This window comes from Lycium ferocissimum, chromosome 10 (genome assembly GCF_029784015.1).
Source record: "Lycium ferocissimum isolate CSIRO_LF1 chromosome 10, AGI_CSIRO_Lferr_CH_V1, whole genome shotgun sequence".
NCBI classification, from domain to species: Eukaryota; Viridiplantae; Streptophyta; class Magnoliopsida; order Solanales; family Solanaceae; genus Lycium; species Lycium ferocissimum.
Genome location: NC_081351.1, coordinates 23,496,109 through 23,522,570, shown reverse-complemented (window position 1 = coordinate 23,522,570; position 26,462 = coordinate 23,496,109). Strand labels below are relative to the sequence as shown.

General features: G+C 33.4%; 3 protein-coding genes across 6 annotated transcripts; all 3 read left to right on the top strand.

Moving 5' to 3' along the window:
• Positions 1-2,410: 2,410 nt before the first annotated feature.
• Positions 2,411-7,118, top strand: LOC132032876 (loganic acid O-methyltransferase-like). Its single transcript, XM_059422653.1, has 3 exons — positions 2,411-2,732; positions 3,451-4,095; positions 6,723-7,118. The coding sequence occupies exons 1-3, from the start codon at positions 2,664-2,666 to the stop codon at positions 7,059-7,061; spliced, it is 1,053 nt and encodes a 350-aa protein (XP_059278636.1). The 5' UTR covers positions 2,411-2,663; the 3' UTR covers positions 7,062-7,118.
• A 3,490-nt stretch (positions 7,119-10,608) lies between these two features.
• Positions 10,609-13,287, top strand: LOC132032875 (loganic acid O-methyltransferase-like). The gene is made up of 3 exons (XM_059422652.1): positions 10,609-10,808; positions 10,992-11,633; positions 12,804-13,287. The coding sequence occupies exons 1-3, from the start codon at positions 10,737-10,739 to the stop codon at positions 13,134-13,136; spliced, it is 1,047 nt and encodes a 348-aa protein (XP_059278635.1). The 5' UTR covers positions 10,609-10,736; the 3' UTR covers positions 13,137-13,287.
• Positions 13,288-17,956: 4,669 nt separating this feature from the next.
• LOC132032874 (aspartokinase 2, chloroplastic-like) lies at positions 17,957-25,358 on the top strand. 4 transcript variants are annotated; one of them, XM_059422650.1, is made up of 14 exons: positions 17,957-18,091; positions 19,586-20,116; positions 20,379-20,461; positions 20,564-20,604; positions 20,716-20,870; positions 21,689-21,838; positions 21,946-22,041; positions 22,127-22,243; positions 23,003-23,122; positions 23,219-23,311; positions 23,434-23,556; positions 23,766-23,882; positions 24,845-24,907; positions 24,994-25,358. In XM_059422650.1, exons 2-14 carry the CDS (start codon positions 19,730-19,732, stop codon positions 25,147-25,149), a joined length of 1,701 nt encoding a protein of 566 aa, XP_059278633.1. In that variant the 5' UTR covers positions 17,957-18,091; positions 19,586-19,729; the 3' UTR covers positions 25,150-25,358. The 4 variants fall into 4 exon arrangements, with proteins under 4 accessions (XP_059278633.1, XP_059278632.1, XP_059278631.1 ...); XM_059422649.1 differs by having other exon boundaries at positions 23,419-23,550; XM_059422648.1 differs by having other exon boundaries at positions 23,419-23,556.
• Positions 25,359-26,462: the final 1,104 nt, after the last annotated feature.

Genomic DNA, 26,462 nt, shown 5'->3' with positions numbered 1-26,462 from the left:
TAATTGAAAGTTGAAACTATAATAAGACTTTGTGGCTAGTTATTGCAAAATAATTATAATTGAGGAGATTGAGATTTGAGAGAAAGATGAAGAAGAGTGAATTGTGTGAATTAAAATGAAAATGAAGAAGGTTTATATAGGGGTGGGGGATGGGTTAAAGTGTTAAAAAAAAATTTGGGGGCAAAAATTAGGTTGCTTTACAACGGCTATTTTTAAAAATGGACCGTTGCCAACGGTCCCATTAACTAGCCAACAGCTTCTTTCCTTTTTTTTTTTTTTTTTTTTCACTGTTAAACAAGAACCGTCTGTTCAGCTTTAGGCTTAACGGGATTTCCGGTTCCTTAAAATATTGAAATCTTTACGGGTATACAATTATACGGTTAACAACCTAACCTCTAAATGGCTCCTTTTAACTGCCCCATTCTGGTTAAAAAAACCAAGTTGCTTGACCGGTTGACACGCTTTAGTACCTGCTTAGCAAAGGAAGATAATTATAGAAATAATCTTAAGAGCCAAGAATTTTAATCCCGTGTTAGAATGTGACGTATTTTCACCTACTTAAGTCTTAGTCGGTAAGTCACCCGATCTAAAAACGTGTTCAGAATTTAAAATTTATGGGTTCCTATATCTATATCAAGTGAATATCAACTAATGCAAGTGAATCTACAACCTAATATTCAATGAATTTCTTAATGTGTATACAGGAACTGGGTTCACATAAATCCGTAACCAACCCTCTCGATCCGCCCACCAGTATCAATAATATTAGTGTAAAATATATACCTAAACCCCCATTGAATTTGTCTTCGTAGGTGTGCAAAAATTGGCCATAAGACAACTTTTATGAAGAAAAGGTATTTCTATCGTACATTTTCTAATTAAAGTTAAATGTGCTCTGTTAAATATCATGAATATTTACATCAAAATTTTATCATAATTGAGGGATCAAAAACATATGTCCACACTTTGCTCGCTTGCTGCATAAATATCTTCCAATAATTACAGCTAATAGTGTCTGCATCCATTTTGTTCACTTCTGTGGGTAAGTCGCTTTATTTCCAGAGTAAATGGCTGATTATGTTGTGAAATAATTGTGATTAATTTTCCTAAGAAATATCTTTAGAATATCTAATCTATTCAGAAAACATACCCTATGTGTATTCATGCATGATATTGTTGGTTCTTAATAGAGCAGTTAATCATTTGGTTAGAGATTATAACGTCGAAATTGTTTATAACGTGAATAATAATGAACAGATTATTGGCGACTATTCCAATAATGTATAGATTGAGTTGGATTAAGCTAGCCAAAAAATACTTTTAACATGTTGCGGGTATTGTCCACTTCAGATCAAATTAATCCGCACCATTTTTTCCAAAAAGTCTCATGCCATTAAGGGATCCGAACATCTTATACGTACATAGTTTCCCCAATCTTTTCAAATATGTTTTTCCCCGTATTGTTAATATACATATTCTTATTCTAAATGGTATCACGCATAAAATAATACTCCCTCCGGTCATTTTTATTCGTTAGTTGTCATGCATTGACTTGACATGCCTATTAATAAGCTAAAAATAGAATGCTAATTTTACTATATGACCCCTAATTATTGCTAAGTAACCTAATGATTGAAATTAATATAACATACTTTAAAAGTTGTGCAACCGCTAAAATCCTTAAACTCTTCAACCCAATAATTAATGATAAGAGTAAAATCGGTATGGAATGATGAATTATCTCTTAACTTTTCAAATTAGATAATTAAAAATGGACAACTATTTTAGTATGCGGGACAAATAAAAATGGAAGGAGGAAGTATATAAATTCTTAAATAATTTAATATAGATATCATTTCATACTGCCAACTTGTTGTTGCATTAGTTATATACCCCTTTTTTTAATACTTCCAACCAAGTGCACTGCATTAATTATGTTGAAATAGTGTTTTCTAATCTCACTGACCAAGCCAACTCTTTTTTTTTTTTTTTAAATTAAAGACCACTAGGCTTTTCACCCCCTAGTGGCTTATTTTATTAATCAACAAATAAAACAACAAAAACAAATAGTGCCATGTCTGTTCAACTGAGCAAAATAGCAAAGTAAGAAACAAGTTAAAAGTGAAGCGACTGCGCGGGGTTCATCAGATCGGAGCCGCCGTCGTCGCCACCTCTGGAGCAGCTGCCTTTGATCCTTCCACTGATTCCATGTCCTCTGCTCACGGATCTGAGGTAAGCTTTAGACCAAGCCAACTCGATCTAAAGTTTTCACCTTTCTCCCTCCCTCCCTCCCCATCTACATATTGGTATGCGAACTAAGTTATTCCGGTATTATCGTCCAGAGATTATAATTTCAGGACTAATTTATTCCATTTAGGAGGTGGAATAAAATAATACCAACCTTGAGAGGATAAGATGGGTTATTCTAGACTAACTTTGGGATAAATTTTATAACTTGTTTGGTTAAAAGTATAAAGGGATAAATTTATACCTTCAACCAAATAAGTTATAAAATTTATCCCAAAATCAATCTCGTGATATCCGACCTTATCATGCGTACCAAACGACCCCTATAGCCTATATATAAGCACTATGAAGAAGGCTATACATTATGAGCAAGAACTGAGAGAAAAGACAGGTGAAGAATATCAGCATTAGCCAAAATGCCAAGATTTTACCCGATGAATGGTGGTGATTCTGCTTACAGCTACTCCAAGAACTCCCAAATACAGGTATTTCTTGCACCATTTTGAATCTGGATTAGTTATAAGAAAATTATTTTTGTTTATAACCGAAAAATCATACTTTTTTTTTTTTTTGTCATAATAAAGTAACTACTTTTCCTTCTATAATAATAACAAACACTTAATCTTATTCTCTGTAACAACAAAACCTACCCATCAGGGGTGGATCTAGAGGGTTGGTTACAAGTTTATTTGAGTCCAACAGTTTCTACTCAGATCAGTGGCGGAACCACATGTATTCAACTGTGTCAATTGACATCTCTTAGTTGGAAAATTATATTATATAGCTGGGTAAAAATATCTTTTTTATGTATGTATATACTATATTGACTCTCGTTTGCTTCTTCGTGGGTTTACTCCTTTATATTTTCACTAATTAGTAAAAATTCTAGCTCCGCCGCTGATTGAGACCTGTATGTATATCAAGAAATCTACCAAATATCTATCAATATCGTGAAACCAATTATTATTGTACAATTAACTCGAGAATCCCAGATTTGAATACACCTTTGCTACCCATCAAGGTGACTTTACTGTTTTAGTGGATAAAATTATGACTTTAATGTTACATATAGTGATTAAAGTTCAGTTACTTTAATTCGGCAAAAAAATAGTAACTTTGTAATTTTACTGTTAGATATGGGTAAGATCAATTATTTAACGTGACAAAAACAAATTCTATAACTTCACGGTAATATATGTGCAGAGAGAAGTGTTAGATGGTGCAAAGGAGATGGTCAGAGATGCAATTGTTGAAAAGCTTGACATCAAAAGCCTATTGTTATCTTCTTCAAACACATTCCGTATTACAGACTTGGGATGTTCAATTGGACCAAACACATTCAGCTCAATGCAACATATTGTAGAAGTTGTAAAGTTCAAATACTATAATCAAATATTCACAAATTCCACAAATAACATTCTTGAATTCCAAGTTTTTTTCAATGACCATATCACCAATGATTTCAACACTCTCTTTCGATCACTACCCGTCGATATGTCCTATTATTCAACCGGAGTTCCAGGATCTTTCCATGGAAGATTATTTCCATCGCGATCGATACATTTTGCGCATTGTTCATGTGCTATACATTGGTTATCTAAGTGTCCAGAAGAGTTATTAGATGAGAAATCCCCTGCATGGAATAAAGGATTGATTCACTATGTAGGTGCCTCAAATATTGAAGTAGTGAATGCCTATATTGCTCAATTCAACAAGGATATGGAAGTTTTCTTGAATGCAAGAGCTGAGGAGATTGTTGAAGGAGGAATGATGGTGCTACTTTCACCATATTCTGGTTATCGTTACCTCAAATTTTTCGCATCTAGTCTTATGGATTTGGTGAATGAGGTAAGTAAATGTTCGTCATCAACACATATTTCAAATATTCCTACTGTTTTATTTTGAGTTTAAGCAGTGGCGGAGCCAGGATTTTCGCCGAGGGGGTTCAAAATATAAAAAATTAAATACACGAAGAAGCCTAAGGGGGTTCAACATCTACTATATATACATAAAAAATAATTTTAACTTTGTAAAAACAGTGTTTTTTTCCGCCGAGCGGGTTCGGATGAACACCCTCGACATAGTGTGGCTCCGTCACTGAGTTTAAGTTATATGGATCGTTTGTGTAAAGATATTGTCGGGTCACCTACCTATTATAACAGGTAACCTGTCTTATCTTCAAAATTATGGAGTACACTAGTGAAATTATCCGCGCGAATATAAGACCTTATTAGATTTTGATATATTTATTTCTAATACCCAAATATTAAAAGTAATCACAAAATACTTTTGTTAACTCTAAAATATTTTTAAATTTTCATAAGAAAACTAAACACAAAGTATGTTATCTGAAATCTAAAGTAATTTTAATTTTCATAAGATAACTAAACAAATAAGTTTATAAATTCAACTCTTATTTATATTTCAAAAACTAAATTAAAAGTCAAAATAAATAAAAATATCACCAACATTCTTAGTAAAAAGAAAACAAAAATACAACACTATAACTAACAAAAAGCCTAAAATAAAAGTCCCGAAATATTTCCCGTATCAACAAAACATATATATTAAAATGATAAATAAAACACAACTTTCAAAGATTGAGGACACTTTGAGAAACCAAAAATAGATCTAAAAATTTCATAATATCTTTTGCATCGCATATGCATATTCATGGTGTTTAGATAGAGGAATAAGGTTGGAATTTATGTGGAAGACAAAAAAAATTATTATGAAATTAAACACGAAAAAACAATAGCTTATTTATCTATCTACAAAAGACTATCATAAACTCTGATTTGACTGTAATAAATTTTAAGATCTATGAACATTAGATAATTCTCTCTTCAAATTACTACGATTCACCTCAATCTTCAGCTTGTTCTCCCTTTTTTTCTCAACTTGTCGTTTAGTAATAATATCATTAGCCTGATAGCTTCATCCAACGCCTCTAACACAGGGGTAATTGGTATGCCTTTTTTGTCTCTTTATATATCTGTCTGCATCACTTGATCTGTCCTAGATTTCATGAACTCATCAGGGTGCACAAAAGCAAAATTATAAGAAAAATTATATGTTTACAACCCATATACACATGTAAAAATAATTAACAAAACCTTTGGGGTGCGGTACTGTTCTGACTTTCTTTTGCTAATCGAGATCTTAAGCACTGTCAGCTCTTTTTTCGAAATGACAAAACAATTTATTGATTTTAATGAAAAACAATATAGAGAGCCAAAACATCATTACAAAAAGCACTCTCACATTTTATGAAAGAAGACAAAAACAAATTAAGAAATGAAGAATTCGTCATCAAAATAAGAGATAAAGCAAAGGTTTCATCACCAAAACCCATATCTGAAGAGGTTTTTTTATGGCATTTTAGAAGGTGTACAAAAGTTCTTTTGAGAATATAAAGAATCTATAGTTAGGAGGCCAAACAATAGATAATGAAATAAGTATCTTCAAATATGGTAATGGGGAGGAGAAACGGTGGTGGACGAACTTGAAAGCTGATAGTGAGCTTTTAATTCTCCATTAGCATTCAACAATTAATTATTAATATAGTAACTTAAGATTAATATGGCAGAACAATTACTTAATTAGCATAGCAATTATAATGAAAAACCACTACTGTTAACGATTATATCATCTGCTGAAGAAAACCCATCGGATACAACAATAAATAATGGCATAAATAATTAATACACAATGAATTAATATGGCAGAATTTAATGAAACTCTATAAATAGGGTATATTATTGTTAATTCTTTAATTAAAAATTAAGGGGAAAATATTAAAAAAGGAGATAAAAGATGAATAGGAATGGTGGCCATTGAGAGGTGCCACATCATCTTATCTATGTCTAGTTTTATATTATATATAGATTTTAAGAAGACTATCAGTAGATATTATGGGTGACCTGATAGTGTGATAGGATCCAACATTATATTTCAAGAAGATGAGTCCACTGTCATGAATAAGAGACCCAGGATTTAAACTCGACAACCTTTAAGTTCCTAATATTGAACCTGTCACATTTTTGAATTATAAGTTTAAAATTACTTTTTAAATTAATTTTAGTTATTTTTTCACATATATATCTAACACTCCGTACCAAAAATGTTGGGACTAGTTGAACTGATTAATTATATCTTCCATTTCTATTAGGGGATTTAGAAAAAATAAACTAAATAAAGAAAGGACAAAGAAAGCAATAATTAATTGACATACAAGATGGAGCGATAAGGTCGAATCCGCACCCGAACCTAATAAATTCAAATCATAAATCAACCTCAGTATGGCAAAAAAAAAAAAAAAAAAAATCTATTTTAATCTTTATATTCAACAACAATACCATCATATAAAATAAAATGAAAACAAAACTAGTACTGTTCTCTCTCCTAATTAATGTGATGCACATTCTTTTTTATCGTACATTTGTAGTTAAACTTTCTTTCTTTTTGACATATAGGGAATGCTAGATGAATCTCTAGTCGACTCATTCAATGTGCCAGTGTATTTTCCCTCTCCTAAAGACATGACTAAAGTGGTAGAGAGAAATGGTTATTTTAGCATTGAGAGAATAGAGTTGACATATCCCCCATCAAAGCTTGTGGATGAGGCTGATGCAAAAAGTTTAATCATAAACCTAAGGGCGGTTTTAGAAGGACTTTTCATCAATCACTTTGGGAGTAAAATTGCAGAAGAAGCTTTTGCAAGGACTATTCTCAAAAGTGAAGAGATTTCAGCATGGATGAAAATTGATTGCGAGAAAGCATGCCAATTATTTGTTGCTTTGAAACGTAAATGAATTTCTTGCTGGATATTTGCATCTATTACCGCTACAGTTTTCTGGAATAAGTAGTTGTTTAGTATAGGAGAATCTAATATTTTACTTATTGGAATATTTAGTTTCTTAGTTATAGTAAGAGTCAAATGCTTTAGTCACGTTGTTGGAGGATCTACTAGTACTTTCTTTGTTTGGCTATTTAATGCCTCATGATTAATGAAATATCAAGAAACAGATTTTCATCTATATTTTCAGCCTTGTTGCATGCATCTCTCTTCAAACTTTTATGTAACTTATATACGTAATGGACCTTCGTTATATGCACAAAAACTTTTTCAAAATTTGAATCGAAAGTAACTAACAGGGGCACTTTAATATCATGCGTTCAGGTAACCAATTGGAACAAATCGTTATTTAAATGTCTAAATAAAATTTAGTGAGAAATTTAAGAGACTATCAATGTGTTAAGCCTTACTATATGTATGACGTCTTTTAATGTACAGTACAAACGAAAATTAGGTTCATTCGTTGCATATCATGATCATATCTTATCACAGTCTGATGCTCCCACATTTAACATGACAACATGAGCTATTAAGATTGATCTTTCTGCCAAACTTCTGACAACATGATTAGGTACACATTTGATATGTTTCGACTATACATAGCGTAGCATGAGATTAGTTTCTATAGTTCATTAAAGATTTATCCTTCAAAAGTACTTATCTACACTATTACCAGTGAGCATCACGATTGATCTTTCTGCCAAACTTTTGAGACAGAAACATGGTGGTTAGTTTGTTTAGTTTAAATATTTTCTTTTATTCTGTTGGACTTGCATTGCACTTAATACTTTTAGATGCTCCATTTGAGATATTAATTACTTTTATATGCTTATACGAGTGGATTCTATTGATTAAGTAGCCTCTAGTTAAAAATTGTTAGGGTAGCCTCTAGTTATAGGGACAAAATAACCAGTTATTATGTGGAAACTAATTAACAAAGCAAGCTTGAAAGACGATATCAGAATAAAAGATAAATATACCAATAGAGACACAATAATTTAACGTAGTTCGGTCAACGGCCAACATTCACATTATGCAGAGATGAGCAATCTTTTATATATATATAAAATAGAGTACAAAATATCAGGAGAAATAAACTTACAAAATTACTTGTGATTTGGGTCATGACAGAATATGAATTTTATCAGCTCGTCAAAACGATTTTTTTTTATGGTGAAAAGAAGCCGTCGAAAATTTTCAAAAGCTTTTTGGACCACTGTTTCTACTGTTTTTTGTATATGAACTGGATGGTGACTTACGCAATTTTTGACAAGAGAGTCGTGATAAACGTTTTGATGGATATTTGATGGCGTCGTTGTCGAACTATTAAAATAACTTTTCTTAATTTCTAAAAAATAGGTATTAGTATTAATTAATTTTTCGAAATACGATGCTCATTTTATGGCTGCCATATAACGTGTCAATTGCAACAAACGAAATCAATATGATATGTTGAACATCCACCAAACACAATATACAAACCTCCAAATTAATATTAATGAAACAACTAAAATATACACCACTAACACAAATAAACCAAAATATACAACAACCAAACTATAATTTAGGAAAAAATGTGAAAATGTTCAAAATATTAATTTATTTAATCTTTATCATATACAATTTTTCTTAATAAGTTATATGAGTTGAAGAAATTTTGTGCTACGTTATGATTTGCAGAATTGCAGCGCCGTTGTTGGGGGATCCATCAGGACAGGTGGCATTCGCACTTCTTCTGACTATTGAAGTGGAAGCTAAGTTCAAGCTTTAAAGCTCAATTTCCAACATTCCTTTCAATTCTTCAACCAATTGACAACTTTTAGCTATACAATGTTAGGTGATTTACCGGGTCGACATTCATTTGGTTTCGGCCTTTATTTTCTTCCTTTGAAAGATTCAACGCCAATAGACATTGCACCTTTAGCCGACTGGGAGGACTCCTTGGAAATTCCTTGTTTAGAGAAAGTTGTACAATCAATGAAAGAGAGACAATGCGATTACTGAGGATGAGCAGTCCCACATTCTCGAGGAAAAGCTGATGGTGAGAGACCTGGCAAGCACATAAACTCGATAGGCTTTATTCACTCAACAAGGGTAAGGGCAGAAACTTCACTCGTCTACTGGGGCGGGGGCGGGGGGGAGGGGGGGGTGCAATTTTGCTTTCTTAGGTAATTCTGTTCTATTCTGAGTTGACATTTAATTAGAATTGTTGGATTTGTGGCTAACATACGTCAAGGTAGTTGGGTGAGGATCATTTTCTAATCAGGCCAACGATCCTGCTCCACTTTAAGAGAGTGTGGTTGGGTCTGACTCCATTATAGGGTTAGTACGCCGAGCAGCTTGAAATACTGATGTATGGTGTTCAAAGCAAGCATACAATTGCGTATATTTCTGGCCTATCTATCATTGCTCACATTCTATGCTTCCCGGATTCTTGAAGGAGAATGTTGATTCTTATTCACTTTGTACGTGGATAGTTCCATTTGGCTGATATGTGCTCAGCATAAATAGTTGATACTTTTGTTACCCGTAATTGTTAACCTGTATCTGATGAATGGAACGAATATCACATGGGAAGGTGACGAATCTCTGGGCTCTTTATATGGTTTGAGCAATTCTCCTTCCTTTGAGCTAACTTTTGAGGTGTGAGTTAGGCTCAAGACGTAATTTGAGATGACATCAGAGTCAGGCCTGTGATCGATATGGGCCCCTAGAAAAAGGGGGTGGAATGCACCCGGATCAATTGAGGGGGTGGAAATATCCCCGGTCCATGAATGTGCATGTCTGAATCTAGACGTGAGGGGATGATCAATGGAATGAATCCCACATCGGGACCGATATTTATTTTTATATTAAACAAAAAAAAAAAGGGAAAAAACAAAAACAAGAAAAAGACGAGAGAAATAGAAGAGTGGGGACATGTGCAGTGACATGAGCAAGAGAAAAGGACATACTCTACCTCCGTAAGCATACGTGCTTTTGGTCCATCAGTGCAGTGCTTCCATGATCCATTAGTGCACAGTGAAAAGAAGGGGGGTCATAATTTAGTAGGGGATGCTGTTTATATAGTACTCCCTCCGTCGTAAGCGTCTTACTTTTTTTTTTTATCAGTTCCAAAAAGAGTGTATCTTTCTATATTTAGTAAGTTTTTCAATTTCAAGATAAGTTTAAAACCACAAGATTTAAAAGACTACACATATTTAATTTAAGACCACAAGATTCAAAGTCTCTCTTTGTATTTTAAACTCCGTCCCCAGTCAAACTAAGACACTTAAATTGGGACGGAGGGAGTAATTAGTTTATGGAGGGCATTTTTGTATAAATAGTTTGTCTATAGTGGGCATTTTGTGTTGCTTTTCCTAATTCTTAAGGGAGATATTTAAATCATATTGCCTGGAAATAATTAATAATACTATATATAGTAAATATATGATTTATATATTGGCAGTTGGTACTACTTTAATACTATATAATACTATAAAGCATATCAGAAAGAGATCTATATCAACATCAAAATAATTGTCTTTACACATAAAGACTTTGCTTGCAAAGTTGTCCACTGCTTCCTTAATCTATATTTGCAGGCTTTTGGCAAATTAAGGTTGTAAGCAAGAGATCTTATAATTCCACAATGACAGAGTCTTATTTCCCCATGAAGGGTGGTGAAGGTGTATATAGCTACACCAAAAACTCCTTATTGCAGGTAATATAAAGTTCACTACTTCATACCATTATTTTTAATACAGCTTTCATCACCAAGAATGTGGCAATTAAGCTTTTGAATGTATTCTATGCCATTGACCTACAGAAATGGGACAGTGAGTCCCTTTTTTAAAGGAGCTAGGAGGTTATTTCAATGATTAACTTTTCACATAATATTTTGTAGAGAGATGCTGCAGATAATGTAAAAGGGATGATCAGAGAAGCAATTCTTGAAAACCTTGATGTACAAACCAAAACATATCTTATTGCAGATATGGGATGTTCAGTTGGACCAAACACTTTTTTTGCAATGCAAAATGTTGTACAAGCCATAAAAGATAAGTACCATTCTCAAATATCTCTCAATTCTACAAGTCCTGAAATCGAGTTTCATGTTTTCTTCAACGATCATGTCACGAACGACTTCAATACCCTATTCGAATCACTACTTTCCAAACAAAAACCATATTTTGCAGCTGCAGTTCCTGGTTCCTTTTATGGACGATTGTTCCCCTCGCGTTCTCTTCACTTTGTATATTCTTGTTACGCATTACATTGGTTATCAGGGGCGCCAAAGGAGTTGATAGATAAGAAGAATAAGGGAAGAATTCATTATGATGGAGCTTCATTTGCAGTATGGAATGCATATATTAATCAATTTGAAAAGGATATGGAAGCATTCTTGAGTGCAAGGGCAGAGGAGATTGTTCCTGGAGGCTTAATTGTTCTTACTTTGCCAGCTATTCCAAGTGAATTACATCATTCCCAAAGTGGTTATGGAATGCTCACATTTCTTGAGTCTAGCCTTATTGATATGGTCAATGAGGTGAGAAAATCATAACCTTATACTCCCTCTGTTTCTGTCTTATTTTCTGTTTTAGTATGTTTAGAAAAGAATGTCATTTTCTGAATTTGGTATAACTCTTTAATTACAATATCTCACATGATATATTAATTAAGGCCACAAGACGATATTTTGATACATTAATGCACATTTTTAGTTTAAGACCGTGAAATTTAAAAGTCTCTCTTACTTTTTTAAACTCCATGCTTAGTCAAACTAAAACGCTTAAAATGAAAAGACGGGAGTATATGCTAAACTTCTTGGATCTTGGCTTCAAATCTCACAAGGTGAATTTCTTGTATTTTGGTCAATTTAGCTAGTACTCTCTCTGTTGAGTGGAGTTAGGAATCCTAATAAACGGATTCGAGAAATATGTAAACTTGTTTCTCCAATGGGTGAATAAACTCAATTATTAAGGGGACACTACAAGAAAGTATAGAAATGGCAACAACTCTTTGGCAACAAAAATAATATTGTTGGCAAAATTTAATATTTGGAAACAATTTAGTTTTATTGTTGGCATATATGATTTTAAAATAAACCTTTTTTGTTGCCAAACAATTTAACTTTGTTGTCATATATTGACTATTGTTGCAAATACTTTTGGCAATAATAAAAAGGTTGTTGCAATAACAGCCGATGGGAAGAGTTTATGCAACAATAGAAAAATATTGTTGCTAAAAACACTTTTTGCAACAATAGTCAGCATTATGACAACAAAAAAAAATTTGTTGGCAAATGTCTTTTTTCTTGTAGTGAGATTCAATAGTTTACCGACAAAGGGTACTCAATTGAACGCCTTTCAACACATTTAGCTCAGACATTGCCTCTATCTCATTTTATATAACATACTTCCATCTTTAGTCTCTTGGAACTTCACTTCCTCTCTTTTCCGTACATTTGCCTAATGAATGAATAACCTTAACTATTAAGGGATTCACCAGTTTATATATATATATATATATACCAAGAAAATTGTTTTATCGTATTTGTACAATGTAATTTTCCGACAAAAAGAAATCAACTGAATTCCCTTAGCACATATGGGTTCCACGTCTCCTCGTCTCATTATATGTGATTAACTTTCCTTTTTAGTTTGTTTAGAAAAGAATGATATCTTTCTAAACTGTATATCCTTTCTTTTTTATACAGGGAATTGTAGAAGAATCTTTCGTTGACTCATTCAATTTGCCAATGTATTTTCCCTCTCTTGAAGACATGACTAAAGTGGTGAAGAAAAATGGAAATTTTAGCATAGAAAGAATAGAGTTGACATATGCCCAGTTTAACAGTGATGCAAAGAGTTTCATAGGTCACTTAAGGGCTGGTTTAGAAGGAATATTCACCAAACATTTTGGAAGTAAGGTTGTAGAGGAAATATTTGAGAGGACTTTGGGAAAAAGTGAAGAGATTTCTGCATGGTTGAAAGCTGAATTTTACAAGACTGCGAGGCAGTTGTTCTTGGTTTTGAAACGTAAAATTTAACTTGTAACGGGGTCATCTTTATTTAGTCTCTGAGGCATCAATGACCTATGTTGTGTCTATCGACTATCAATTACTTTGAGTTGTGTGTTTTTTCGCTACTTGAAGTTTGGCTTTAGGCCACTAATTTTATTGAACCGTCCTTGATTGAACATTTTTCATTGAATCATCGATGAGAAAACTAAGACTTGTCTTACCTTGATCATGTGGTTCCAATGCTAAAGTTCTCGCCAAATTCTGCAAACTACAACAAGAGGGGCATTATATTGACCAAAACCCAACCAACAAAGAAAGCAAGATATGTACAACCCAACAAAAAAGCTATGAGGATCTACAAATGAGCAAAAGTCCTCCAAAATCCTTGTTGTGCACATATATAGGTGTAAAATTTCAAAGCATATATAGTCCTAAGTCCTAAGGCACTTGTTCTAACAAAAAAGAAATCAATGTATTTTGGAGTTAAAATAGCAGATGATATGTTTGCAAGGACTCTGGACAAATGTGAAGAGATTTCAGCATGGATGAAAGTTGAGTACAAGAAAGCAAGCCAATTGTTTGTGTTTTTCTATTTTCCTAGGGTTTTGAAAGGGGAGGAGTGGTTACAACTAGTATACACCACTGCTGGTTCATAAACAAGCATTATCTTTTGAAGAAGTCGACCTATGATTTGAGTCCTTTGTCGTGACAAGGTTAATATACCAGATGAAATAAGTAATATACAGTTGATATACACGTGTTGGAGTTTTTTGAAGAAGTAATATACAGTTTATATACGGTTTCAGGAAAGATAGAAGTAGGTCGAAGAAGTACTGGGGAGAGGTGATTAAATAGGACAAGACGCAGTTCCAGCTTACCAGGGACATGACCTCGTAAAGGAGGTTATGGAGGACTCAGAGTAGGGTCGAAGGCTAGTAGGTAGTCCCACTTATCCTTTCGTATTAGTAGTCACAGTTTTGCTCTATAGTTTATTGTCCTTTGATTTCTGTTACTACTTGTACTTCGATTGTCTTAGTTATTTGTGTTAGTTGTACCTCTTTTTTTTCAGACTGCTTTATTATAGTTTTTTCGCTTTCGTTATTTTCATTTTCATAATCTTTTTATTACTATTTGTCTTTATCCGACTTTTTGCACGTTTCTCTTAAGCCATGCCTTTCGAAGAACCTTTCTACCTTTTAAGGTAGGAATAAGATTTCCGTACACTTTACCCTCCCCAGACCCCATATGGTGGGATTTCACTGGATATGTTGTTGTTGGAATTTTTTGCCAAAATTAGCCTAGACGTTCTTGAGTTGAGCACCACCTACATGCTTTTGATGGTGAGCCTCGCTATAACTTGTGGAGGGCTCTTGTTACTTTCTTCAATTAATTAATATCATATTTCATGCTATGACGATTTTATGTTGTGTAATGATTTTGTTGCTTCTAAACGCGAATACAAGCGTAAGCAGTCGATAAGTAATAAAGTGATTTGTCATTCCTACACATACTTGTGATTAACTATTAACTAAATCAGGCAATTTCTAAATATCCAAACAAGATAGGTTCCATAGATGTAGAGAATTAATTTAACTAGTAACATTTTTATGATAAAATGAAGAAAACAACAAACATACGTAGAACACAATTTTGGATTAAATAGGAGAAAATATTCTAAGATCATGTGATATCTACCAATCCTGTTGAACTTTTCAGTTAATTCTGACTAATTAATTATATGAATTATATATAATCGATAAAGTTAATAATTTTTTTCTTGTAAACTAGGGAACCCACAACCGTCATTCTTTGGGTGCGCTCTGATTAAACCCCGCTGCTAGTGTAAATAAAATTAATCTTATTCATAGGAATCTTTCAATTTCCTATCACTCATCTTTATTAGCAAGCATTTGGCCATAGATTTTGAATCGAATTTTGAGAATTTATATTCAAATATCTGTTTGACCATAGATTTTGGATCAGATTTTGAAAATCTGTCTTCAAAAAAATTTCAACTTCCAAAAACTAATCCATACCAGTTTTTGGGTTTTTGGGTCTTCCACTCACATAACTTCAAAAAAAAAATCAATAAAATGCAACTCCAAACACAACTTCAAATTTCAAAAATTCAAATTTTCAAGGTTTAAATTTCAACCTCAAAATCTATAGCCAAATAGGAGCTTAAATACGTCAATTACTTCCCAGTCCCTATTTTTGTTTTCCAACTTCTTAAATGGTTAATGTGCTATATTCATGAAACTTTTTTGGTATTCACCAACCTAGGCTAAGGTCAAATTCATAGCATTTTAGTCTAAGTCTATACAATCATTATCGCCCACGTTTTTCGCAGTGGACTGACATAGAAGAATTGGGTGCGATGTCACTATTAACCAGTATAATGACAAAAGTTGCATTAAATAAATTATTGAATGCATGACTTATGTATTTTAGATATATTTGTAGATTAATATTCCATCAATTCCATTTTACGTGATCTAATTACTATTTCGTGGAGTCAAAATTTCTCTTTAACCACGATTTATCAAATAGATTTTTAAATATTTTGAATTATAATTGATTATTGCGACTTATAGTATTTTTAGGTAATTTTTGGATATGTAAATTTTAATTCAAAAAAGATTATTTTTTGTTCCAATTCACATTAAAAAATAATTAATTTAAGCATTATACTTCGAATCAAGTCACATAGAATGAAACAGAGGGAGTATATCATTTTTTTTTTTTTGTGAACTTGTTACAAAAGATATTTCTTGCATAATCTTGCGAGCGATCTGCAAATGAGTTCAAATTCAAAACATGATTTCTACATATCATAAAGAACAAACTTCAATTATCAATCTGTCAAAACAACAACAAATTCGACACAACATCTACTTGATTTAAACTCACTTCAAATTGAAAATCTTAGACCTGTTTTGTCAAGCTTCTTCAAAACATTATACTTGAATTGATGTTGATTCGAAGAAACAATGTGTTCGTCTCATCTGATGTTTGTCAAAATTAACTACAGATTAAATAAAATTTTAAAATTAAATACGTATCAAAATAACAGTACTCAAATAGGGACGCTGTGAAATTTTTACCTGTTTTTACCTCAAACAATAGCCCAACAACACTAACAACTGATTGAGATTTGATTGTTTTTTTATTCTTATTATTGCTAATCTTAATTTTGATATGTATAGTCTCTACTTCACTTTACAGCATATGTCCTACATCTTCGAATATGTAAATCTTGGTCGATAATCACTTGCAAGTTGCAATAATGACGGAACCAGTGTAAAAGCAAAACAAGTAGGACCGGTATGAATATGAATCTTTTTTTCAATCTCTTTTAAACAATAATGTTTGGTTATATATTGGATTGATTTTTAAAAAAGAAATTTAAAGATGAGTTTCAAGTTTGAAAATATGGTCGAAATGTTTTCACTCATAAAACTTATACTACTATATTTCAAGGTTAAATTTATGTTCAAACACAACTTCAACTTTCAGATATCTTTTTTAAACTCTTTTTCAAATACTATCTTTTTTTTTTTTTTTTTTTTAAGCATCACATTTTTTATGTCCAACCGACTACTTAAAAAAAAAAAAAAAAAGGATGCGGCGATCAATCAACCAATCTTTCAAGGAGATATTAGAGGTAGTAAATGGCCCTTCTGATAGATGTTTATATGGAGAAAATGATTGTAAATGTTTTTTCCACCACACTTGTTGATCAAGTGGTCCTTAATAGGGACGGAATTTCTACATTTGAAAAGTTCAAACGGATATTTTAATTATTAAAATAAGTTTGGAGAGGAAAAATGAGTTTGCCTTTCAATGGATGGAAGCATTCTCTCAAGTCTCTTTTTTCTTTCTTTATTTCTAATTACCCAAGTCCCAAAAGGCAAAAGAAATATACTTGGATGAAGTACAAGCTTAAACAACCAAAACGGCAAAACCAACAACAACACGCCCAGTAGAATCCCACAATGTAGGATCTGGGGAGGGTAGAGTGTACGCAGACCTTAACCCCACCTTGAAACGTAGGGAGGCTGTTTCCGAAAGACCCTCGGCTCAAGAGAGAAAACAAGACAAAAAGTCAGATAGGGACAAGCATATCAAAAACAATATGAAAACGAGGAATAACAAAAGCGAGAAAGTCATGATAGAACAGCAAAACCAATGAACCAAAAATCCATAAAAAAATGTAATTAATTATATTTTGCTCACCAAGTTGATATCTTATCTTAAAACCAATTGTGAATTCATTCTCTTGAAATCCTGAATTCGCCTCTGTCCACAACTTCATGTCTAAGGTCATGTTCTTGGTAAGCTGCAACTTTTAGGTGGATATTTAAGAGAAATATCATTATTATTATTGTTGGGTTAAAAATGCTTTAGATCCGTCAACTCTAAGCATTTTCGTCACTTGACATGACATATTCACTCCCAAAAATTAAACCTTGAAAAGTTGCACCAGATTTTATAAGTAAATAAAAAATACTAGCAGAAACTACAAATATTGTACCTCTAAACGTGAGTTTCCTCTAAGTTTTTTATTTTTTTCATAGGTCAAATCAAAACAGATAGAGTTCGTTAAATATTTGACAGAGATTAAGAATGTTAACTTTTGATAAATTAAAAGACCAAATTTAAGAAATTATTTTTGGACCTACCTACAAACATAAGGGACCATTTTGTCATTTTCCTCTTGTTCAGACAATCACAAATTTCGAAAAAGATGTACTTATATCAAAATTAATTAAAAAAAAAAAAAAAAAAAAAAAAACTATACAAGACAAGAAAGACCTAAGGATATATTAGTGAAGAAATATTACAAAAAATAGAGCCGCCAAAGTTGTAACCGCGTCCACTAACCTTTTTTTCTCTTCTCCCAATAGGGTTTTTGACTCCATTTACACATTTTCATTTCAAGAAATAGCCACAAAAAATCTTTTTTTGTTTTTTTGAATCAGGTAAGCCAAATGGGGTTTTGATCTGGGTTTTAAATCAAACATTTAATCATTAAATGAAATGATATTATTTGTTCTTTTGCATTGTTTATATTTCTGTTATGTGATTCTTGATTTTTTGCATCCTTATTTTTTCAGCTAATGTGATTTGGGGTTTCAAATCAAGCATTTAATCATTAAATGAAATGATATTATTTGCTCTTTTGCATTGTTTATATTTATGTGTATGTGATTCTTGATTTTGCATGCTTATTTTTCAGCTAATGTGATGTGGGGTTCTTTTAATTGTGTTACAGAACAAAAATTGAAGCTTTTTATGTATTTCTGTTATGTGGTTTTTGATTTGCATGCTTATTTTTTAGTTAATGTGATTTGAGGTTCTTTTAATATTGTTATAGGACATTCTTGAATGAAGTTATAAAGTTTTGATTTGCATGCTTATTTTTCAGCTAATGTGTTTTTGGGGTTCTTTTAATATTGTTACTGAACAAAGAATGAAGCTTTTTATGTATTTCTGTTATGTGGTTTTTGATTTGCATGCTTATTTTTTAGTTAATGTGATTTGAGGTTCTTTTAATATTGTTATAGGACATTCTTGAATGAAGTTATAAAGTTTTGATTTGCATGCTTATTTTTCAGCTAATGTGTTTTTGGGGTTCTTTTAATATTGTTACTGAACAAAGAATGAAGCTTTTTATGTATTTCTGTTATGTGGTTTTTGATTTGCATGCTTATTTTTTAGTTAATGTGATTTGGGGGTTCTTTTAATATTGTTATAGAACAATCTTAAATGAATTTATGAAGTTTTTATGAGCTTTTAGGAACAATGGTGTTGTCATTTTTGCCAAATGGGTTTTTGATTTGGATTTCAAATCAAGCATTTGATCATGTTATGAGATGATATTTATAAGAAATGTAGAAGTTATTTTGTTCTTTTTTGCATTTTTTTTTATGTTTCTGTTATGTGATTCTTGATTTTGTATGCTTATTATCAGCTAATGGGATTTGGGGGTTCTTTTAATAGTCTTAAAAAGATCGAGAATGCCGTGTTTATGAGCATTTGCGGAATAACGAATACAAATGCTAATGAAACCTTTCAGTTTTATATCATTTTTAAAGATTTTGAGATTTCATATTCCTGAAATTATTGGTTTTGTTTCTCAAAATTTTGACTTTGATACAAATATTTCACTACCACACAAAATTATTCCATTTTCCTACCTAGTACTAATATTGGTTGATGTAATTTATATATACAGATAGTTTCTTTACTCTATTAATACAGTATCAAATTTTAAGCAGGAAGATATTTGAACAGGTTAAACTCGGCTAATATATAATTCAAATTAGCATCCATTTCTTCATATTCTGTCGACTATGGTTGTACAAAGTTAAATGGGATGTTGGGTTATTGTTTCTATAAATGGGAGATCTTGGATATTGTTTTTCTTATGCTTGTTTTTGAATTAGGCTCATTTCCTTGCTGATTTTTTGCAGGATTGCTTGATTGCTCGGTTCTCCGAATATAGCAGGGGGAGCTAATTAGCTAAGTTAATTGGCTCTCTCTGCTTTTTCGCAAAACCTGAATCACTCCATTCGTCGAAAGAACATCTTTTTTGGAGACTACTTACCTAATTCGTAATGGCAACATTGTCACATTTTTGTGGGGTTAAAACTCCCTACCCTTCTTTATTCAAAAGAAGCGTGCAATTCCCACAGCTCGATTTTGTGGCTGTTGTTCCCTTTGCTTCTTCACCGACTAAATCTGTGAAGGCTTCTTGTTGTGAAAGAGTGCAGAGAGTTATATGTAAAGCACAAGGAGCCGATAAAGTTGATCCTATAGAGACCAAGAATGAATCTTTTGGTGAGGATCCCAGCGAATTGACATGTGTGATGAAGTTTGGCGGTTCATCAGTAGCCTCAGCGGAAAGAATGAGAGAAGTAGCTGATCTAATTCTTAGCTTTCCGGAAGAGAGACCTGTTATTGTTCTCTCTGCAATGGGAAAAACAACAAACAACCTTTTACTGGTATCGCTTCAAAACCTTTATAAATGATCTTTGAGCATTTAGAATGTGTGTAAATTATAGGGCTGTTTTTTTTTTTTCCACTTTGGCCCGTTGGCCAAAATCTATAACGGGCGCTAGCCGAAATATACAAAACCTATACACTGATTATGTATATTTATACTTAATATACAAAATCTATACATTTGTTCAGTATTTTGTAAATTTGATCATTGAAAGACATTGGACTGTAATTCTCTAAATTATATGTATGTTTGTATTTCAGGCTGGTGAGAAGGCTGTCAGTTGTGGGGTTTCCAATGTTTCTGAACTGCAAGAGTTGGCTTGTATAAAGGAGCTCCATCTTAGGTAAAGATGAGATCCTTTCATTACAAATGTTATTTTGTATCCAGGATCATGCTTCATCAATTTGATCTATGCTAATTCCTCATTTTTATGTGCCTCACACAGGACAATAGAAGAACTTGGAGTAGATAGTTCTACCATTTCAAGTGAGTGATTAGTTTGAGCTCCATTGTCATGTTAGTTCTGTTCCTATTTGAAAAAATAGTATTCTCAAATCTCTTTTTAATTGGGCCATATCTTATTGGGAAAATTTGCAGAGCATCTACTCGAACTGGAACAACTTTTGAATGGAGTTGCTATGATGAAAGAGTTGACTCCACGAACAAAGGACTACTTGGTCTCCTTTGGAGAGTGCATGTCCACAAGACTATTTACAGCATATCTGAATAAACTCGGTGTCAAAGCCCGCCAAGTATGTACCTTTTTGTCTTCTGCTATTATTTAGACGAGGACCTTTTTTTTTTCTCTCTGGCAATTTGTTTTTTCTGATCAGTAAAAAGATTATAACTTCTTTCTCTGGCTATTGCTGATGAATAATCTGATGTTGCTGGAAAAAACATTTCAGTGACTGATAATTTCCTCAGTGCCTCGTATTATTAGACGCTAAGGACTTTTTAGAGTTCTTCCTTTGTTGCATATGAAACACAAGGCTAAGCATCAATGGAAAATGCTCACACACAGAGACCTGAAAATTTGGTGTTCGTTTCAGCTGTCAGTTACACCATTTGTAGAGTTTCTAACTTCTAATATACAATAAACTGATATAACTATATTCTTGGAGTTTGATAATTGCATATTGCGTTCTCTGGCTCTTTATATCCGTGGAATTTTTTACCACAGTAGTTCATTTGAAACAAAGCAAGGAAATGTTAATGTGGTTACTTAAATTTTAATATTGAATCAATAGAGAAAGGAGAAATTCTCCAGGCGATTCCAACCTTATGTAGTAATTTTTATTTTTCTCTCTTAATCTGGAACTACTTATCTGACCCCTTTTTGTCATGCTTTTTCTTGAGCTGAGGGTCTTTAGGAAACAGCCTCCCTACCTCCCAATGTAGGGGTAAGGTTTGCGTACACTACCCTCCCCAGACCCCACCTATGGGATTACACTGCGTATGTTGCTGTTGTTGTAATCTGGAACTGCATACTTTTAACTTCATGCATCTTATTTTCTTATTGGCGCCTCATGTATGAAGGTTCTGATGATTTCCTTTTGAGTTTCCTCTGCAGTATGATGCATTTGAGATGGGTATTATAACAACTGATGATTTTACTAATGCGGATATATTGGAAGCAACTTATCCTGCTGTCGCAAAGAGATTAACTGGTGATTGGACGAGTGATCCTGCAATCCCTATTGTCACTGGGTTTCTGGGAAAGGTGCTTCTTTTTCTTTTTTTAATTTCTTCATGCATTTATTTTTGGTCGCTTTTCCTCAAGAGTTAGGAGCTCCTGAATGACAATGATCGTGTTTATCCGATTTGAAGGGCTGGAGGACTTGTGCTGTGACTACACTAGGTAGGGGTGGTAGTGACTTGACTGCTACAACAATTGGTAAAGCATTAGGATTACGTGAAATTCAGGTTACTACTTGGTCACTGAATCTTTAATATGCTATTTTTATTAGTTGCTGCCTAGATCTGAATATCTTTGTCGTATTACTGACAGGTTTGGAAGGATGTTGATGGTGTTTTGACATGTGATCCGAACATATATCCACGTGCAAAGTGTGTGCCATATCTAACTTTTGATGAGGCAGCTGAACTTGCATACTTCGGCGCACAGGTATTGTTAGTTGTTTCAGAAATTATCTTGATCCTGGATATGCCAATTGTAGCTTGTCTTAGTAGTTCCCTAAGGGTCTAGTCTAGTGGTCAACAAAGTGGGTTGAGAACCATGAGGTCTCAGGTTCAAATTCCGGCGAAGTCAAAACCACCAGGTGATTTTTTCCCATCTGTCCAAGCCTGGTTGGACAGGGTTATCCGATATCTGTGCTGGTGGGAGGTATCAGCCCAGGTACCCTGTGATATTAATTGAGGTGCGCGCAAGTTGTCCCAGACACCACCGTTATATAAAAAAAGTACTTTTACTCTTTTAGACAGGCTAGTTAGTCGAGAAGTTTTTCGGAGATCCTCGCTTTCTGAGTGAAGAATTTATAACCATTCAGGGATGTAGTTCTTGCCATTGGATAGAATATCTCGAGTGGTAAAAGCAACTTTACACCATTTTGTCCCTTTCACTCATCAGCCCGATCTCAAGAGTCAATAGTTTGTAAAATCAAGAGAGTCCATTGTCCCTGAAGCCATAATGTAATAGGTAACACATTTAACTTGTCTATAGAACTTCTTTCTTGACCAGTGTATTTGACCATTTGATGTGGCATTTGGTGGAGGAGTTTGAAAAGGATTACTGTATTTAAGTTGCAAATGCTCTATAAACAATTGTTAAAAGGTTCAGGCAATCTGTAGTTTAATTGAAAAATATTAAATCAAGGTTAAAAACCCATGAAATATTTATCTTTTGTTCTCCGAAATGTTTCTACAGGTTCTTCATCCACAGTCCATGAGACCTGCAAGAGAGGGTGATATTCCTGTTAGGGTTAAAAACTCATATAATCCTAAGGCACCTGGTACTCTCATCGTCAAAACAAGAGATATGAGTAAGGTTAGAGCTTCTTCTTCTCCTTTTTTGCCACTAAATCATTTATTTGCAGAAATAATGAAAAACTAACTGGGTTTTCTTCTGTCCATGCTTGCACAGGCGTTACTTACAAGTATTGTTCTGAAACGAAATGTAACCATGTTGGATATCGCGAGTACCCGTATGCTTGGTCAATTTGGTTTCCTTGCAAAGGTAGTAGTAGTCAAATTAGCTTTTATTACTTTAGTAGTAGTCAAATTAGCTTTTATTACTTTGCCCTGAAGTCACTTTTTAGTACCTTTTTTATAAAGATCTTTTAGTACTTTCGTGTTCAGGTTTTCTCCATCTTTGAAGATTTAGGGATATCTGTCGATGTCGTTGCAACAAGTGAAGTTAGTATTTCCTTGACATTGGACCCATCAAAACTTTGGAGTAGAGAACTAATTCAGCAGGCAAGCGTACGATTTTCTGAATTTAATTTATTCACGGCATCAACAAAATTTCAACTATCCAGTCAACACAATCTATTTTGAAGTGTTCACTATCAGTTTTCGAATTGTCTCAACTCTCGTATCCTCATATGTTCCGTACATGAGCCTGATTTATTTGTTCATTTTAAGGTGCTTTCTAGTGGTGTGTTTTAACATTTAGTTACTGAATTGCGCAGGAGCTTGATCACGTTGTAGAAGAACTTGAGAAAGTTGCAGTTGTGAATCTACTTCAAAACAGATCAATCATCTCTCTGATTGGGAACGTCCAGTGGTCCTCCTTGATTCTGGAAAAGGTGCTTTCAGAACGCTTATTACTGACCTTTATAATCCTCGTGGACATTTATTGAGTGACCAGCAGAATTTCCATTTGTTTATTATTCCAGAAGTTGTTTCTGTAGTATAGAATACTATTGCATGGTTACTTTAGCTAATGTGCTACATGCTCTAATATGCTGTCTCAAACTCACTCGACCTAGTTATACTGTAGTTCATTTCGACTCCTGAAGTAGTCTCTTTGCATGATTTATTAACCGGAGTTGTTCCTAGCACCCCGGGACAGCTTAATGGTCAATAAAAGTGGGTTGGGAACTATGAGGCCTCAGTTTCAAATCCCAGCCAAGACAAAAACACTAGTTGATCTCTTCTCATCTGTCCTAGCCTTGCCTTGGTGGACGGAGTTACCTGGTACCTGTTGTTGGTGGGAGGTGACAGGTATCCCGTGGAATTAGTCTATGTGTGCGAGCCGTATGACGCGAGAGTGTCATGTACGGTTGGATTCCCAGCATCTCGTGGAAAAAGAGTATGTCATGTAGAATTTGAAGAAGAATATTTGACTTTCATTATATTTTGATTTCATTTTTTTAATTCTAGTAGTGTGACTATGGTGCTATTGACATTTTTGGCCCTGTCATGAATCACCTGGTTGTAGCCATGGTTTACCCAGCAGTGCTTCGTATCCTAATTGCTCTTTGTCTAAGATTAGCACGGGGCAATAGAAAGTGCTTTTCCTCACTGTAGAACCCAGACTGTACGAGGATAGAAAGACTCAAGTTATCAAAACAACAACAAAAAAGTTAACCAGAATTCCTAGTGTTCAGTGTCTGATTCTATCAGTTGTATATTCTTTTAGGTGTTCCGTGTTTGGAATGCTGTTACATGGCACTTGCATGCAAGTTTCTTTTGCTTTGATATCATTATCATCTTCTTATTGTCTCCACTTTACTGACTGTAATTTTTTGTGTGCATTGGATGACAGGCTTTCCACGTTCTGCATACAAATGGGGTCAATGTTCAAATGATCTCTCAAGGTGCATCCAAGGTAATCTACATCATTCCATTCGGAGCTTTACGTAAATTTGTTTGTGCTTTCACAATGACACTAAACTTTTTTTGTCTGATACACAGGTTAATATCTCATTGATTGTAAATGACAATGAAGCGGAACGATGTGTAAGGGCTCTCCACAAAACCTTCTTTGAGAGTGATCTTTCTGATCTGGTCTGGGAAAATCGATCAGTAAACGGCTATGTTTCTACTCCCTTGTCCACATTGGCCAATTGATTTCCTCCAGTTTCTCCTTAGTATTATTGTTTTTTCCAATAATTTCATAGAGGAAATTAACGAAATTTTAGTAGTAGGAGTTGTGCTTTTGCGGCGTGTGGTGCGTCTTTGTCCTTGTAACTCTATTATTTGTAGCAAGTAGTCACATTCTATGATCTAAATTAGCTTTATTATTATATCTTAATGGAGCAAATTGGCTTACAATGCAAGGAGAATGTGTACATGTTCTGCAAAATGTGCTACTGCCAATTTAGTGATCATATCTTTAGAAGGTAATGCACTAATTTGCTCTTGAACTTTACAACATGGTTTTAATTTGCCCTCTGTTAATAGTTGGATCAAATCAATCACCGTCGTTAAAGAAGTGGGCTAGATTTATGCTTACTGACTAATTGAGAAGACTTCCCAACATGTGGCATTTTTATAAAGGAAAAGGTTCCAATTGACCCAAATTATGTGAAATGATCCATACTTGCTATTTAAACTTATACAGCCTACTTGGACAATTTGGATATAAAAAGCAGTAAATAAGTTACTAGATGTATTAGGTAAGATTATTAGTATGGCAGCTTGAAATGTTTTGACAACAGAACATATAGTGTAACCAACAGATCACATAAACTTTATATAATTCCCATCTTTGACATGTTAGCCGCTTGATTAACATAAGAATTAAATGCTAAGCTAAGATAGAAGATGAAAACTTTAGTTCGCAAAAGTATGATTATTTATATTTAAAGAACCGCTACCAACCCAAATAGTAAAATATGTAAAATTCTCTCTACTACAAGCAGATCTTTGTTAAATCGTATCATCCAAGTATCAAAATATTAACTATGCAATACGGAGAACTTTGTACCAAATAACTGTATTAAGCATGATTGTTAATATAACAATATCCTTTATGCTTGGGGTTTAAGTTAATTTTCACCTTTAATTATGCATGTGAACACATAACATCCTTTTAAGTTTGGTAAAGTTGAGTAGACAAGGATAAATAATCTACTGTGTTGAGAAGTCCATTAGAGAAGAAGGATTCACAGATGTAACTTACATAAAGAAGCTGTTAGTTTTTAGGTTCTATATTTGTCCTTCCATTAAGTGAACTAAATCTGCTCAACTTTAGCAAACTTGAAGAATGACATGTATTCGCCATGTATAAATAAAAAATGAAATTGAATTGAACTCAACCTCAATCATAAAGGATATGGTTAAAACTTAGTGTCACTTTGACTCAAAATTGTTTTGCTTTTGCATGAACACAGTACGCTGAATGTGATTTCCGTGTGATAGGCGTTTTAAAGCAAGTGATC

Bases quoted from the DNA above. Each gene is read 5' to 3' on its own strand.
- LOC132032875 (XM_059422652.1), top strand. From the start codon at position 10,737: ATGACAGAGTCTTATTTCCCCATGAAGGGTGGTGAAGGTGTATATAGC. The intron at 10,809-10,991 runs GTAATATAAAGT...AATATTTTGTAG, and splicing joins CCAAAAACTCCTTATTGCAG to AGAGATGCTGCAGATAATGT. The intron at 11,634-12,803 runs GTGAGAAAATCA...TTTTTTATACAG, and splicing joins TTATTGATATGGTCAATGAG to GGAATTGTAGAAGAATCTTT.
- LOC132032874 (XM_059422648.1), top strand. From the start codon at position 19,730: ATGGCAACATTGTCACATTTTTGTGGGGTTAAAACTCCCTACCCTTCT. The intron at 20,117-20,378 runs GTATCGCTTCAA...TTTGTATTTCAG, and splicing joins CAACAAACAACCTTTTACTG to GCTGGTGAGAAGGCTGTCAG. The intron at 24,908-24,993 runs GTAATCTACATC...TCTGATACACAG, and splicing joins TCTCTCAAGGTGCATCCAAG to GTTAATATCTCATTGATTGT.
- LOC132032876 (XM_059422653.1), top strand. From the start codon at position 2,664: ATGCCAAGATTTTACCCGATGAATGGTGGTGATTCTGCTTACAGCTAC. The intron at 2,733-3,450 runs GTATTTCTTGCA...ATATATGTGCAG, and splicing joins CCAAGAACTCCCAAATACAG to AGAGAAGTGTTAGATGGTGC. The intron at 4,096-6,722 runs GTAAGTAAATGT...TTTGACATATAG, and splicing joins TTATGGATTTGGTGAATGAG to GGAATGCTAGATGAATCTCT.